Source organism: Ornithorhynchus anatinus, chromosome 16 (assembly GCF_004115215.2).
Source record: "Ornithorhynchus anatinus isolate Pmale09 chromosome 16, mOrnAna1.pri.v4, whole genome shotgun sequence".
NCBI lineage: Eukaryota > Metazoa > Chordata > Mammalia > Monotremata > Ornithorhynchidae > Ornithorhynchus > Ornithorhynchus anatinus.
In genome coordinates, this window is record NC_041743.1 from 11,635,238 (window position 1) to 11,652,810 (window position 17,573).

The following is a 17,573-nucleotide window of genomic DNA, read 5'->3' on the forward strand; positions in this document are numbered from 1 at the left end:
CTCTAAACGATCCTTCTTTTTAAATGGCATTTTTAGCTTGAAAGCATTTAATTCAGACAGTAACTCACTGTGTTTTTCTTAGCAATGGTCTGATTCGTAGTAGAGAGCCAAAGAGGTAGCAGATGGGCTTCTGTGGTAAAGATGTAATCTTCTATGTCAAAAATCATATCGTCTTTATCAGCAAACAGCAGGTAAAGGTATTTAAACATTTCAGCCAAGAAGAAGGAATCCATTCTAAAAAACAAAAGAGGCACCAAATGAATTCTGCCTCCACACGAAAAATTCCAAATGTCCAAACTGCATATCGGAGATTGGCACTGGGCACCTATTGCCTTTGGGCTGGATCTCTAAAGAGGCCAGGGGCCATTCAGTCCAGTAGCAACACCCGAACAGCTCCGTCTTTCTAATCTCCTAGCCTCGAACACCTGGCTCCACTGTAAAGCCAGAAACTGCTGGCCAGGGATGAGCCCAAATCTTCATCATCAGGCTTTTAATGGGAAAAGGTTTCTAATTCCCCTTGTGGCGAGAAGCAATAGGTAAAAGCACTCTCATACATGTGAAAGCATACTGGGACGTTTTTCCATTATAGTACATTTCATTATCATTGTCCAGAATACTTAAAGTAATGTGAACAAGGATCGGTCTTGTTTCTGTTAACTGGCACCAAGAAAAGGCAACAGCCAGAGGACCTGGATTCTAGTCCCGCTCTGCTACTTGTCTGCTGCATGACTTTGAGCAAGTCACTTAACTTCTCTGTTCCTCAGTTACCTCATCTGTAAGGTGGGGATTATAAACTCTATGTGGGACAGGAACTGTGTTCAACCCGATTATCTTGTATCTACCTCAACACTTAGTATAGTGCCTGGCATATAGTAAGTGCTTAATCAGACCACCATATCACCTTATTTCCCTACTTCCAACATTGAGCCAGAAGCCCGGAGGAGGCGGTAATGCAAGGGGTTCCTGGACTCCTGGTCTTATGGGATGGCAAGCTTGAAAGACTGGTGCTTCCCCAGCCCTGATTCATAATCAGTCAACAGTACGTTTGAGCGCTTACTGTGCTCAGAGCACTGTACTAAGTGGTTGGTAGAGTACAACACAACAGGGTTGGTAGATACGTTCCCTGCCCGCAAGGAACTGATAATGCAGGAATGAGATGCACCTAAACAGGGCACACTCCAGCTTTAGGGTGAATTAAAGATGTAGCATGGCAGCAACAGACACACCTGGGAACAGTGGCTGGGAAGCCCAGTTCTATGGCTTGTGTCACCAGCCACATGTATTTTTAAAAAATGTAAAAAAAAACCCCATCAGCTCAGAAGCCTGAGTATCTCCAATCTAATATGTGGGTACTTAAAGTCAGTTTTCGAGAACTATGTGAGCCCAGTAAACATGTTACACCAACCTGCCGAATGTATTTAAATGCAAGTAACTGTTTTAAAAGTCCTTAGAGCTTCTTTTGTGTGTTGGGGAGAAAAAGATGACGCGTTTTTGTTTTTTACCTGTCCTCATGACTTCCAGTCCGAACATCCTTCATAGCAGCAAATCCACAAGGCACTCGAGCATATTTATTTAAGTTCTCAATGAGTGTTTTTCCTACTTCAAGGTAGTAAGGGTCTCCGGTAGCCTAGTCAAAAAAGGATGCACATAACTATGTCTAAAGACATGTTCAAATGAAATCAAATCCGGTTCTGAAAATAAACCTCAGGTATTATAAAATCACCCAGAGTACTCGCTAAATGCTTCTACCCGAGGAACTGCCTTAACTTTTAACTTAACTGCCCCAAAATCTTTCCTTTTCACTTGAAAATACCTGTAATTTTTTCTCATTTCCTATCACTATACAATGACTGTACTCACTGAACAGGCAAAGCAAAGCTGTCTAAATACAAACTGGATTTTCAGATTATATTCTGATGCTGTGGAAGACTGCACATGTAGTCCTGGGGTGACAAAGGCATAGAGTGGCAGATCTACACAGAAAATGCAAGTTCCTCTCACAGGAAGAGAACCATGCAATCCCACAAATGTGTGAGAAAAACATTCCAATTACCAATCATTCCATGGAATTTATTGAGCACTATGTGTGTACAGCACTGTACTGGACTTGGTAAACAATCCCTGCCCACAAGGAGCTTACAGTCTAGAGGACTGGGTCACCAACTGGTTCACCTTCCACTTATCAAGTGTGCCCACACACTCAATGTGCCCAGGAGCAAAACTTACTAGCTGTTGAGATCTATTCAATCCACAATACTCCGTGATAACAAAACCCAATCAAATTTGTGGGCCAAAATGATCATACCTTATACAAGAAGTAGGTACTTTCTGCAAATTCTGGCCTTAAAGGGTGCTGAGCCCAGTGAACTCTGAAATCAGTAGTAAATGCCTGAACAGAAGCAAAAAATACAAGATGAAACTGGAGTGTGACAACAGCACGCCACGCCACCTGATTAAAATGGCTAATAACTATAAAAGAACTTCAGGCCATGACAGAAACAAAATACCCCAGATCACTTCAAATATACTGACATGTCAACTCCTCTCACATAATATTACTTTTCACTAGTTAAAACCAAAACCTTGTTTTTAAGAAAAGTTTGGTATTTCTGTTAAATGAAATGCTAAGAAACATCTCTCATCTAGAAAAGATTGAATTAGGAGTACAGAAAGCAAAGTACTTGGAAAAATAAAAACCAAAACCCTAGGGAAAAATTGTCTATCCTTCAACCCAAATAACTACATTAATTTTAAACCTTTATTCTGGTCAGTCCTGTGCTTCTTACCACTTTTGGATCAATATTCTTCAAGACCAACAAAATACTTATTCTTTCCAAACAACATATAATTTGGAAGTTGTCAGCCAATCAATAGCCAAAAAACAGGGCAGTATAAGTTCTGAAAAATGAAATATAAAATTTTTCAATCGATATTAAACATCTGTTGAAATGTTGATGGTAGCCATCTATTATATGGAAGGAATTAGTATTATATAGATAATGGTTAGGAACCTAGGTAGAGATTAAAGTCAAATCTCACAAAATGCCAATGTAGAATCTTTAACTCTTCCCCGGAGCAGAGGAATTTGAAAGGTCAAAAATATGAAGCCATGCGTAAAAGACCAATAGCGATTCATGTACAGAACGGTGGCCTCAGCAGCACACATGAAAGGATGGTAATAGGAGAAAGGTGAAATTTTGAATGAAAAAGCCTGACCATATTTAAATTCTAACTTTTCCTTAGAATATGTCCTAGAGAGCAGGAGTGATGTTCCTTACAAAAGTGACCAAATTATTGAAAATAGCACTTCTAAGTTTAGTGCCTTACCTCTGGAAGAAAATTGTGTTTTTTTATCACCTGATATAACATCTCATGAGTTTCAATGGCAGGCCTAATGTCTCCTTTCAAAACCTAGAGTCAAGAAAAAATATAATCGACCTTTAATAGTTTGTCCTAAACAAACTGAATCATCAGCAAGCAAAAATCACATACAACGTTATAGTTTATATCAATGCAGATTTCAGTGCAAGTGCATAGAGAGCAGCTAACGGGTTCATGTTTGAAAATGTACTTTATTTTGAATTTTTTGCATTTTATAGAATGTGAGTCATGGAGATCTCACTCACTCAGAACCTGCAAAACTGCAAAGGGATGAGAGGCCAGAGAATAAAATTCAAAGGGTGAGAGGACTCAGATGGGCCACTAGAGGAAGCGTCAGGGATTTTAGATGGTGAGAAGCTAAAGAGGGCCCATACCCATCACTCTGTTCTGCCCAAGACAAACAAAAGGGCCGGATGTCCACTGGTCTGACCCATTTAATGGAATTTCTTTCATGTTTTAGAAAGGGGCAGTAAGTCTGAGCAAAAGATCATGACAAGTCAGCTTCTGCTCCTCAGTTAACAGCTTTCCTTGGTTTTTAACGTCAGTGAGAAAACTGACCAAGAAAACTGACTCTATTTAGAGTTCAATTCATCTTCAAAGAATATATTTTGGCATCAACCTGGGTGGTTTTTAAGAGTGGAGTTTCAGAGCATTATATATGAGGGTGGGGTCACCATGCCATCATGGGCTCCCGGCTGGGCTTGGGACTTCTCGAACCTTCAACAACCTCCATCTGTTTACCAGTCACTGTGGGCCCAGACCCCCCTGCTCACCTTCTCCCTCCTCCGTCTCCCCCAATACACCCTTTGGGAGTCAGAGGGCGGGAACTGAGGGGAGCCACAAACTCAAAGCTTTTGGAACTACTCTAACAATACCCCTTAAGCATTTTGAGTCTCACTCCGGCCCCACAATACTTAAGAATAATATTAATCTTAATTAAGAATATAATATTCTTATACTCTATTTCCCCTAACCCTAAACTATTTTAATGTCTGCCTCCCGCTACAGACTGTAAGCTTCTTGTGGGCAGGGATTGCATCTACCAACTCTGTTGTACTGTATTTTCCCAAGGGCTTAGTACAGTGCCGGGCCCACAGTAAGCACTCAGTAAATACCACTGATATTTAGGAAGAAGAGTGGTTTGGGAAGAACACAGTAACTGTCCCTCCAATGACTGTTTATTTTTCCCTGTACCTTTCTATTCCCTTTGCTACAGATTTTCAGGTTTTAAATGTGTCCACTGTCTGTGGCTTCCAGTCTAGACTTTTCTTTCTTCCTCATCTTTTTTAAGTATCTCTTCATCCCCATACTTAATAGAAAGCCCACCTTAAAGCAAGTCCTCAATATACCACTGCTCATTCACAGTTCGAAGATGAGATTTTATCTAAGTGAGCAAGTGATGCTGCTAAGGACAGCATATGTCTAACCATGAAGTGTGTGCATAGGAAGGAGAGACGTAATCAGAACATGGGAATTTAGGGCATAAGAGTCATCTAATAGTATTTTCTGAGCAGACTCCCATACTAAATGCTTGGGAGGATACAACAGATATGATCATGATCCCTGCTCTTAAGAAGTTTACAAGCCGGCACAAAAATAGATTCTAAGCAAGTAATGAGTATGTAAGATGCGTACATAACTGCCTCAGGAGGATGAGAGTATGTAAAGTATTTAGGAGGAGAGAGAAGTGGCAATTGGGTTGCTGTAAAGTGGGGAGACTAGAAATTAATCTTGGAAGACCTCCTGGAGGAGACCTTCAGAAGGGCTTTGAAGATGGGAAAAGCTGTGGCCTGTCCATTTGATGAACTGGGGAAGAACCAAGAGGAAAAGCAGCTAAACTAAAACCAAGACCCAGGGCTCCAAAGGAGAAGGTCGATGCTATATCTCATTTTATTTAGCTTTTTAATCAATCAATGGTATTTACTGAGTGCTTACTTTGTGCAGAGCACTATACTAAGTGCTTGGGAGAGTACAACAGAATTAGCAGACACATTCTCTTCCCATAATGAGCTTATAGGAAAAGAATGATCACTATAAGAATCGAGTATTTCTGTACTTAGAATGATGTGAGAAGCATTTAATATACATGCTTACTACAAGTAGAGATTAACAACAAAATCATTACAACAAAGACAGCTTTGGTCTCTATTTCAGAACTTTTGTCACTCCTTTCCCTCAACCACCAACATCCCATTTATTAAATTCAATTTAGATGTTTAAAATTCCAGTAAAATGCCAGGTGAAGTGATATACCCCTCTAAAGATATTTTCAAGAGGACTATGATGTCAACCCCTCTCCTCTCTCTCTCTCTCAGCACTTTTGTTGCTCTGCTACTAGAAAATTGGAAGGTCATCAGTTAATGCTTTGTAAGAGCAAGACTTTTTTTAAACATACTGTAATTCACATTCAAATACTGAATAGTGCCGTTAGGGGGAGAATATGAAAAAGTTGCAAAGCTCAACATTTAACAATCTAAATTTAATTCAAGTATATAATCTTGGTAGGGAACACAATTTGCCAATAAATGAATAGCGTTTCCCCTCTAGATTGCATAATCCTTGAGGACAGGGATCATGGTCATTAATTCTACTGAATCTCAAGCAGTTAGTGCAGAGCTCTGCACACAGGTGCAATACATATCAAGAAATAAAAATAAAGGCTGGATTAATTGACAGTCTCTTGATCAGTGCAAATAAACATCAAAAATCAGATAACAAAATGATGAGGGAGCCAATGGCCTAGCATTGCTATTGTGACCAGAGTTAATTCCAATGCTGGGGAAGGGGAGAGGGAGAGAGAGGACAAGGTTGTTAGTTTCCCTGGGGGCTGCAGCAAGCTTTTGATGCTGGCCAATATTTCTTCTCTAAAATTTTCAACTCCTGAAATTATTGGCACTACTTATGCACATCCGGGATTTGGAGGCTATATTTTGTTCAGGTTTTTTGGACTGAAAGATATTAGTATTTCAATTTTTCCATGATCATTCATTCATTCAACAGAATTTATTGAGTGCTTACTATATGCAGAGCACTGTACTAAGCGCTTGGAATGTACAATTCGGCAACAGATAGAGACATTCCCTGCCCAGTGACGGGCTCACAATCCAAAATGGGGAGACAGCAAAGCAAAACAGAACAAAACAAGACAACACCATCAAGATAAATAGAATCAAGGAGAGATACACCTCATTAACAAAATAGGGTAATAAATAATATAAATATTTTTGGGAGTGAGGAATTTCATTTGAACCACTGTTTTGACTTAATTCCAATGTAAAATAAATGTTTATACTAATTTCTGTCTCCCCTTCAAGACTGTAAACTCACTGTGGGCAAGGAATGTGTCAACTCTGTTACACTGTCCTTACCTGAGCGCTTAGTACCACGCTCCGCACATAGTAAGCACTCGATGCCATTGATGATTCATTTTAAAAATGGGATCACATTTAAAAATCCACTTCAAAAACGATTTTTTACCTGTAAGCCTGGGAAGAAGGCAAGCAAAGAATCCATCCAAGTGCGAGCATTTAACATTGGTTTGTGGATATGCACATCGAGCAGAAGAGGTGGCTGGCTAATGTACCTCATTATGGCATCATAGTGCTAACAGACATCAATACACAAAGTTACAATATGATATTAAGAGGAGAAATAAGCAGCATTCTAAGTATTGCCTACAATTAAAAATTTTAAAAATAAACTATTCTCTCATTCAAATTATAATGATCAATTCAGCTAAGTTCTGCATTTGCCCTTGTACCATACAAGATAGCATAAAAAAAAAAGATAATTTTACGGGCGTGAAGAAGAAATTGAATAAATAGACTCTGATAGCAACTGCTTTTTTTGGATTTACAGGCTCTGCAAGCATTTAGAAAATCTGAGAAACTAAACAACCCACTTCAAGCCTAGACAATGTTTCTAATGTGGCTTCCGCCACTCAACAATGCACACTGTATTAAGGGTCGACATTCCCAGGGTTCTTTCCCTTGCAGATTACCCAAGAGCTGACTATTCCGTCTTTGGACTACCAAAACTCTTTGCTTTTACCATTCTTTCCCTTGTCCCCCAAGGGCCCTGCCACCCAACTGACACCATTACTCCAGAAAATGGAGAATTGATTTTATCTCTACTGCATGAGTAAAGCAAATAATCACTTTCCATGCTTACACACAAGAGGCCATCTCAAACTCTGCCACCCAAACTAATTTGTTTCAAATATTAATGTATATTCTTACTGTGTTAAATCGCTCCAGAAAACTGTCATCACCAAGTAAGACATATGCTTTTAATAAATATTCATAGTAGGAATCAATTCCTGCTCCCACACCACTATCTACAGAAAACAGAGAACAACAAAAGGGTACATGAGTTTTAAAAATGTATTTGTACATAGCAGTTAAAAACCTTTTGACTAATAAGCAAATTATGAAGAAAAGCTTCACACTGTGTAACTGAGATACCAAAGCACTATTATTGAAAATGGTTCCAAAACGTAAAAGATGAAAATACTTGCTACAGATAATTTGGTTAACAGTGATGCTGCTTTCTCAAGTAAACCAAATTAATAGTTTTTGAAAATAATCGAGTGCCAGGAAGTTGTGTTTTTCATGAGATTTGCTTTTATATTTTTACTTTGCAAATTTAGTCACATGCAGTTTCTTTTAATATCAAGAACTACTGGACCATGGGCAAGTCACTTACCCTCTCTGTGGTTCAGTTTCCTCATCTGTAAAATGGGGATTGACTACGGTTCTCCCTTCTAATTTAGACTGTGAGCCCCATGAAGGACAGGGACTGTTTCTGACTTATCACGTATCTGCCCCAGCAATTAGTAAAGTGCTTGGCACATAGTAACTGCTTTATAAACACCACAGTAACCATTAAGACTTCTGTTTTTAAAGAATGAAAGACATTATTTCTTCATTGAAATGAACTCAGGAAACTTCAGGGAGTGCTGCTGTGTAGGAATAGTCTTTTATTTCTTTTCAGGTTCCCTTATCTTTGCTCTCCTATTTTTTATTTTGCATATCTATGGAAAGCAGCATGACCTAGTGGAAAAGGCACAGGCCTGGAAGTCAGAGGACCACTATTTGTCTGCTGTGTGAACTTAGGCAAGCTTCCCTAGGCTTCAGTTTCCTCACCTGGAAAATGGAGAGTAAATCCAATTCCCTCCTACTTAAACCGTGGATCCCTTATGAGACGGGGATTTTGCCCAACTTTATTATCTGGTATCTATCCCAGAGCTTGGCACATGGATTTATTCATTATACATCTGATTATTTTGGCTCCTTTAGTTGTCAACCTCGTAATATCTGTCTCCTCAATCAGAACGTAAGCTTCTTATAGGCACGGAACACACTTCTTTATTTTGAATTTTCTAAGCACCTCATGCAGCACCAAATAATAATAATCATCATCATAATACATGTACTAAGAACTGGGGGGGGTGGAGGGGAAATACAATAAAATCAGATCAGACAGTTCCAGTCCCACATGGGGCTCACGGTCTAAGGGAGAGACAAGTATTTAATCTCTAGATAACAGATGAGGAAACTGAGGCACAGAGAAGTTAGGTGATTTGCCTAGGGTGGGGCAGCAGGCAAGTAGCAGAACTAGGATTAAAAACCAGGGTCCCTGACTCCCAAGCCCAGGCTCTTTCCAAAACGCACAGTTTCTTGTGGATGCTCAATAAACCATGAATACTACTACTCTTTGGTAAAGTGAAATTAAGCAGAGCACACAGAAGGAGGAGGCAGGGGGGTGGGAGGGAAAGTAGAACAAGGATTTTTAGAAAACATTGGGCGATATAAAACAGTGTGATAGAGCAATGGGCTTTTCTTCCCACCTAACCCTGTCCTCCCTGTGATTTTTCTATGACTGTAGACAATATCATCCTTCCTGTCCCACATGTTCATTACCCTAGGCATCATCCTTGACATCTCTCTCATTCAGCTCGCAGATTTGATCTGTCACAAAATCCTGCTGGTTCTACCTTCTCAACAGCTCTAGAAATGCCCTTTCATGTCCATTCAAACTATTTCACTGATCCACTTATGATATCCCACCTCGACTATTGCATCAGCCTCCTTGCTGACTTCCTAGTCATATGTCTCTCCTCATCATCATTACTTCATTTTGTTGCTTGGATCATTTTTCTAAAAAACGTTCAAGCCATGTTTCCCCACTTCTCAAGAACCTCCAGTGGCTGCCCATCCACCTCCACATCAAAAAGAAATTCCTTACCATTGGCTTTAAGGCACTCAATCAGTGTTCTCCCTCGTACCTTACCTCACTGATCTACTCCAACCCAGCCAGACACACTCTGCTCCTTTAACACCAACCTCCTCACTAAACCTCGATCTGGTCTATTTCGCTGTCCATCCCATGCACATGCCCTCCCCTCTGGCCTTCCTCCCCTTTCATATCTGACAGTTCACCCCCCTCCCCACCTTCAAAACCCATTTTATTCACCCCTTCCCTGATGAGGCCTTCATTTCCCCTCCCCACCCGCCCCCTGCATTACTTCTGAACGCCTTAGGCACTTTGAAATTCGTCTCAGCCCCATAGCATTTATGAACTTATCCCTATTTATATTCCACTATTTCCCCTATCTGGAATTTATTTTAATGTCTCTCTCCTTCTGTATATTGTAAGTGCCTTGTGGGCAGGGATCATGTCTATCACGTTAGCTGCACTGTACTTTCCCAGGTGCTTAGTACAGTGCCCTGCAAACAGTAAGCACTCAAATAATACTGACAGTCTGACTGACTTTTGGAAGAAAACTGCAGCTGACATAGGCTTTTGAAAGTCCGGGATACCACAAGGAAGATTCAAAAACAATTACAGGCACTTCAATATGGCAAACGACAATCTTTCTGTGCACCTGGTGGGAAATGGGTTGTTATTTGCACAGATGTTTTTAAATAACTTACAAGTGGAAAGATTTCAACATTGTAGCATCTTCAAAGTCAATTTTTTTTTTTTTGACATTTCAGCCGTATGGATAAACACAGAAAGAGTAGGCTGGTAGCTGTTTCTACTTAGTATGCAAAGACCTTTTTACAACATGTTTTATCGATGTGATAGGTAAAGAAATCGACCTGCTTGATGGATTCAGCACTAAACAGTATTATCAGATTTCTGGGATCGAGGGTACCACTGACTGCACTTTATGATGTGAGGCATGTAGCTGGCGGCAACTGTATTGTCCAATGTTCCAGAGATCTTTGAAGGTCAAAACGGACCATTTACCTTAACAAATGATTGCCTGATATAAGTTTGATTGCAACGAAAGACTGATAAACCATGAAATTACAACTTTATGTGGAAAGAAATCATACCAATATTCCCGAACACTGAAAAACCAGGACCTTTGGTTCAGAAACTGTGTGCCTCACGTACCTTTGCGCACCCAATCTCCAGTATGAATATTAATAGTAACTCCAACTAAATTGCTACTGCGTTGTCTTTTCTCCCAGAGAAAATCAAGAGCCTTCCGGGCGTGTTCCTGCCAAAAAAACCCCAAAAACAAATATTCAGAGCACGGATTTCTTGACGGAAGGAAACAGGATTTAAATGAAAATCCTTTGCCCAAAAGAATGTTTATAAACAATGAAGTGGGGCAGCCTTAACACGGCAGGATATAATGCATTAAACTCTTCTCACACAGGGGCTTGGGACTTGAGATTTTGTACTTAATATCTTATCTTGGTCAATTTATTTAATATTTTTCAGCCGCTAGTTCAATACAGAAAAGCTGGATGATAACACTTGCCTCATGAACTATTTGAATGCTTCAAAATCTTTAGATGAAAAATCACTATAAACATAAGGGTTACTAAAACACAACAAACTTGGTGGTAAATATATATACATAGGCTCATAAAATGATTTTCCCACCCAAATACAAAAGTTTCTACAGATGTCTTTGGTGAAGGACTCCCATCGGTTGAAGTTATTAAAGGAACTGTGGGTATGTGGTCCACAAATACACACAGAGGAAGGAATCCCAAACCCTGTCTGGATCGATGGAGACAAGCAGGCAAGCTATTCAACAGTAAACATACAATTAAGAGCTACTCAGGTTTTTGGGTTGTTTTCTTGCAGTTTTCAAACTTTTAATCTAGCTTTACAAGTTTTTTTTTCATACTAGAAATCAAACTAAAATTATTTTAGGTTGCTTTTTTAATATAAAGTAGCCTCACCAAAACCTTGACACCTGAACAGATTTAAATATTATGAAGAAGCAATCCCAACAATGACATATTCAGAAGAAGCAAATGGCAGACAAAAATTTAACATAAAATTTCCATGGCTTACTTTAAAATATGACTAATTTAACTAATAGTAATATCTTCAAGTTCATTAAACACAATTTTTAAATGTGGTGGGTTATGCTACACACTGTGGGTAAAAACATTTTAAAAAGAGAAGCATTATAACCTTCAATAAGGCTTGAATCCAAACCCTCCAAACAGTACTTATTAGAAAATATACACTACATCTCTACTTTACTTTGTGTTTTTACTACTAGAAAGATACAACTTTGAGGAATAAATCCAGGCTCCCAAATTTCTTACTGTTCAAATACAGACTGAAAAATTATTTGGCTTTTCCTGGGGAATAAAGCAAAGATCCCCGAAATTTCTTAAGGCTGAGTCCTTACTTGTTACTAAAACACACTACAGACTTCATTAAGTAAACAAAAAAGATAAGGAACATGGCTAGCAACTCTTCCAGGATGTTAGTCTTTTGGGTGTTCAGTTCATTGACATCAGAGTGGATATATTTTTCTCTCTGGGCTGGCCAAGGCATATTTTCCTCCCAATTTTAACAACTCCGATTCTCTTTGCACTTTTGAAACCAAGTGAATAATCTGCCCTGCTTCTGATGCAAGAACTCTAAAAACACAGGGGGAAAAGTGAACAGGAATGCACAAAGGCCACTAGCTTATTTACTTGACCTAAAAGATAGAGTTAATAGTTCTGAATATTCATGTATTTTAAAAAATACACCACTTGCAATTTAATAGACCACTCTAACCCAAAGTTGCAAAACATTTCTCATAATACTTCTTACTGCTCTAAGTGCTGTTAGCTATATTTAATCTTTTTTGTTTCACTTTGTAATGGGATTCAGGTGAAAAATCCAGTGGTGCAATGGTGCTGTTAGAGGTTAAACAAGTTAACTCTCTAATTGAGGTCAATGACAGCTGCTATAGTTAATCAAACAAGAACAAACAGGAGAACCCAACCAGCAGGAAATAAGAGACCAGAAAAGCAAACCTCAAATATTGATGTTCCGGTGAATCGGCTTAAGGCAGCAAACTCAAGGATCAAGGTACCTGCACAAGCTGTGCATGTGTCAGTTTCCGTTCCTGTTCGAGCTTCTGGTTTTCTTACACCAAATTTTAAATTTATCTAAGCAAAATGGGAAGATGGTAGACTGTAAAACCCTTGTGGGGAAGGATTGGCACTTAGTTCAGTGCTCTGGACAAAATAAGAGTGTAATAAATATTAGGATTATTATATAACTGCAATAAGCCTTAACACTGCTCACTGTAGGCGGGGAATGTGTGTCTTTATTGTTATACTATATTCTCCCTAGCGTTTAGTACAGTGCTTTGCACACAGCAAACGCTCAATAAATATATTTGAATAAATAGATAATATCTGGTAAAAGACTATTTCTTGGCTTTTTTCTTGTGCTCTGAATCCAGTCATGGTAAAATTAAACAAGACAGAGTCCAAACATCAACAGGTATATCCATGGGAATCCTAGTTCCTTACTCAGCAGTTTAGAAAACAGCTGTATTAATTAAGAGAAGAAAATAGCTTGCAGCACAAATTTTGCTCTTAATAAATGTGCCAAGTCAGTTCATTTTTCTTCTCCTTAGGTCATGTCCACCCAGTTATCCCCTCAGCACTTTTACACTAAGAACTCCTCACTGCCCTTTTGTATCTATCATTTTACAACACACAACTACTTAACCATTTTCTCCTATTTGTACACTTTGTGTATCTCCCCCTTAAGATCGCAAAACCCTTGGGAACAGGGATCATATCTTCTACCTCTCTTGTATCAATTGGCCTTATTTGTTGAACACTTGGCAGAGTTCAATATAACAAGAGTTGGTAGACACATCCCCTGCCCACAACGAGCACTCTTCCAATTACTCAATGCATACTCTGTATACAGTAGGCATTCAAAAAATAGGATTGATTGATTTTCCAATGCAAGGGCTCCCCTCCTGAAGTACTTCTATAAGAAAAACTGTCATTACAGCACACACCATTGACAGATACCATGCACAAGCACCCAATCTCTTCTTCCAACACCTCCTCGTATTCTATCCAGATACATTAACACTGTCAAAAAACACCTTCTCTGATTCCCCAACAGCATTCTATCTACAGGACATGACACAAACACAAATTTTAAGAAAAACCAATGGTACTATTAATGTTTTTCTGAGTCAGAACAACTGAGGCTGGGCCTGAGAGAAATAGGACAATAAATATTAAAAAAACTTCACAAACACTGAAATCTACAGGAGTCCCAACTTTTCATTATGGGTATTGAGGAGAACCTGAGGGCAGGGCATTGAGGGAACAAAGAGATGAGGAGGTGGAAAGGGAAAGGAGGAGGAGGAGAAGTTCAGTGACAATGGCAATGACATCTTCTTTCTCAGAGAACTCTGTGCCAACACTGAGGGGATAAGAGCCCCATTTCCCTCCTCCTGCTATCCTTATACTGGCACATAGGGTGCTTCAGCTTTCTAATGTTCACTACCCAAGATACACTTTTACCTATAAAATGCATAAAGGACAGGGGAAAATCGTGTATACCAGGAATGACTTTTGCAAGATAGATTTTCTGAACAAGTGAGTCAGGTGGTCTTTTTCTACCATAATAACATAAATAAATTATTTTCCTGGGAAATCCTGTCAGAATTATTAGGTACCCGGTAGCCAAGCTGGCAGCCAAGTTCCTAATAAATGCAGTGATGTGCAAGAGAGAATAAAAAAGAGGTTTATTACTTTGAACTGAATGCTTTCTTTACATATAAATTAATGGAAATTTAAAACTATTAAGATAATTTAAAGTAATAACCGTCTCTGGTTTTATAGAAATTTCTACCGAAGACGTAGCATTTAAAAAGCATCTTATAAAACAGTAGGGAAGGTTTATACAGTCCAACATCTTTTTTGAATCAAAGACTTACTCTGGGATAAGGAAGTCCACTGGTAGTGTTAAAAGCAGGTAAAAGTTTATAGCCCAACTGTTTCGCCATTTGCAGAAGTTCATCATTGTACCACTGCATGTATTCACCTTTTTCTTTCAGCATAATTGCCACTGAATGCCCACCTAGAAGCCCCCTGCAAATTCAAATGACAAACATTATCCTCTTCTCACAGACACATTTTGAAGTCATCCATTCAAAATGACATCATAACAGCTCCCAAAAAAATGAAGGGACCAGGAGTTCTACAATTAGTTGCCGTTGCTGGTTAGAGTAGGAAAAAAGGAAGATGGGAAAGGGCTTAGTACAGTGCTCTGCACATAATGAGCACTTACAAAATACCATTTACTACTAATGATATAAGCAAAATCTACTTTTCAGCGATAAAACTGACATTTGGATGTCTTCTTCAGACACGTTAATACCCCGTATCAGTATCCAATCACATCAGCGTGGCCTCAACCCTGTCCCAAGAAGCTCTAATGAGAGGCCAAGGCTCCCGCCACTATTGGCCGGGGAAGAGCCAGGAGGCCCTGCTACTCTCCGGGGCCCTAAAGCAGAACAGCAGGAAGGAGCCCTAGCCCCTTGAGGACTGATCTGGAAAAGCAGCAACAGCCCTGCCCTGGACTGCTAGTGCCCACCTCCTCTGCCCAGCAAAATGAGCACGGCCTTAGAAAACAGGAGGAGGCAACAGGGGAAGATCAGGGGTAGTGATGGGATCAAGACAGCAAGGTCACTGCTCCCTTGCCGGAAGCTGTATCCTTTGAACCCCCCATTCAGCCTCTCCCCCTGCCAATCCTCGAGACTGACATTCTGCTAGTATCTCGTGGTCCCTTTGGATGGGACACTAGAGAGGTGCAGCAGAAGAGAGGGGGAATCTGGGCCTATAAGCACTATCATGAAAGTGGCAGCACCTTCCCAGAAACCTGCTTGCTTCGTGGGGCAGGGCATCAAAGGGCCCAGCGCCCTAAAGGGAGACAGAGTGAGCAACTGACTTGATCAGGACCCTATGCTCTAAATTGCTCCATTCATTCAAATGCATTTATTGAGTCCCTCTGTGTGCACAGCACCGTACTAAGTGCTTGGGAAAGCACAACACAACATGATCCCTGAGCTCACAATGTAAAGCCCCATATTTTAAGTATAATTTTACTTGATAACCAAAAAATTGAAAAAAAAATTGATATTAATTTTATTATTAAATGAATTACAACTCTAGATTACACTTACCCAAGAACTCTGATGTTTGTTTCAAAGACTGATACGACAATGTCATTATCTAAATTAACATCTCTTACAACTTTTCTTACAGCATCTTCAAATTCTTTAGTTTTATTTAACACCTAGGAAAAGCATATTTATGACATAAAATTAACTTTTAGTAAGTACAGGACTGCTACTTAGAACACCAGAACTGCAAATAAGACTGAAAACACAGCATCCTCAAGGGGTCTGAGATTGCTCCTCAGAGTAATAGCCGTTCAAGAAGACAGTGCAGCGAGAAAAACAGTCAAATGTTTCTTTTCCAGGGAGTAGACATGCAGAACCTGAACCTGGCCAGCCCCCAATGTGAACAGTTGCCAGTCCCTCATCCCAGCTCCTCCCCCTGAAATGCTGCTGGAAAAAGGGGCTTCCCTGCAAATCTCCTTCTTTCCCCCAACTCCCAGCAGGATCACTGGTATCTTCCAGGTGGACCAAAAATATGAGGATAACGGAAGTATGATACCTAAGATACCTGCTGATATCCAAGAAACCACTAACTGCAATTCACAAGGTTACCTTGTAGGGCATTTCATTGGTGATGAGCTTTTTATACAACCTTTTAACCCAGCTATTACTTGCGGTGACTATTTCTAGTGTCGCTCTCTCCTCATCCTCCCTGTTTTTATATTGCTTGCTCACGTCCACAGTCCTACTGCTGATTTCACAGTAATCTTGAGTTTAATGACGGAATTTGGAATCATAACAGTGCGACTCTCATTAAGAGCAATATGAACTGTCTAAATGAAACCACGTCCAACTCAGTAAATTAAACTGGCATCACCAATGCTATTTTAATACACTGCTACGGGACTAAAGGGAAGGCAGAAGGTTAAGTGAATGTATACTACTAATACTAATAGTACTTGTTAAGCACTTACACTGTACTAGATACTGGGGTAGATACAAGATAATCTGGTTGGGCACAGTCCCGCCATGAGGCTCACAGTCTAAATAAGATGGAGGAACTACTCTTGTTTCATGCTTATTGGTACAGATTTTAACATTTTAATAAGTAATGACTACATAAATTTAGAGGAAAAAAGTCTCAGGAAGGATCAAACCTACCACAAGAGTATCCAAAGTATCAATCAAGGTCAGGGAAAATCTAAGAAACAAAAGTATAATTAGATACAAAAATTAGAATTCTGTACAATTTATTTTAATATTAAGCATAATTTTTTTAATTGAACACTGAAAAAAATGAATCCCTCACACTAGAAGAAACTGCCATTTTACTTAGTTGCAAAGTAGGATTCTTTCAGTGATTTTTGTTTTGCTATTAATTATGGGATTAAGTCAACACAAAAACACACTGAAGAGCCATAAATTCAAGACTGCGAACACAATACATTTTTTTGTCTGTTTTCTCACTGAAAAACTTACAATCGCACCTCGAAATATAGGAAGCAATCACATCAATGTTCTACTACCCACTTACCACTAAGTAAACATGACAATTTTTGAACAGAAATCCCTACAAATTTTTGGATTTATAGCATAGCCTTTGCTGTAGCCTTTGGAATAACATACGTAATAACCTATAATCATCAGGATTTACTGAGCACCTACTGCGTCCAGAGTCCAGTATTAGGTACTTGAGAACACACAACAGAAACAAACAATGCCATCCCCGCCCTTGAGGAGCTTACCGACTACTGGGGGAGAAACAAGGACACACAGATTA

At 39.4% G+C, this 17,573-nt stretch overlaps 1 protein-coding gene across 4 annotated transcripts in view; it reads right to left on the reverse strand.

Annotated features, from left to right (window-relative positions):
* EDEM3 (ER degradation enhancing alpha-mannosidase like protein 3) overlaps positions 1–17,573 on the reverse strand; it is a 46,983-nt gene that overhangs the window by 12,189 nt on the left and 17,221 nt on the right. For all 4 annotated transcript variants that reach the window (XM_029081321.2, XM_029081320.2, XM_029081319.2 and 1 more), the window contains 11 exons: positions 16,955–16,994; positions 15,857–15,969; positions 14,609–14,762; positions 12,669–12,803; positions 10,786–10,891; positions 7,620–7,717; positions 6,859–6,984; positions 3,328–3,411; positions 2,306–2,389; positions 1,503–1,627; positions 69–234 (listed from right to left, as the gene is read on the reverse strand). In XM_029081321.2, the coding sequence (XP_028937154.1) occupies positions 69–234; positions 1,503–1,627; positions 2,306–2,389; positions 3,328–3,411; positions 6,859–6,984; positions 7,620–7,717; positions 10,786–10,891; positions 12,669–12,803; positions 14,609–14,762; positions 15,857–15,969; positions 16,955–16,994 (1,231 nt within the window). The remainder of the gene's footprint in view (positions 1–68; positions 235–1,502; positions 1,628–2,305; positions 2,390–3,327; positions 3,412–6,858; positions 6,985–7,619; positions 7,718–10,785; positions 10,892–12,668; positions 12,804–14,608; positions 14,763–15,856; positions 15,970–16,954; positions 16,995–17,573) is intronic.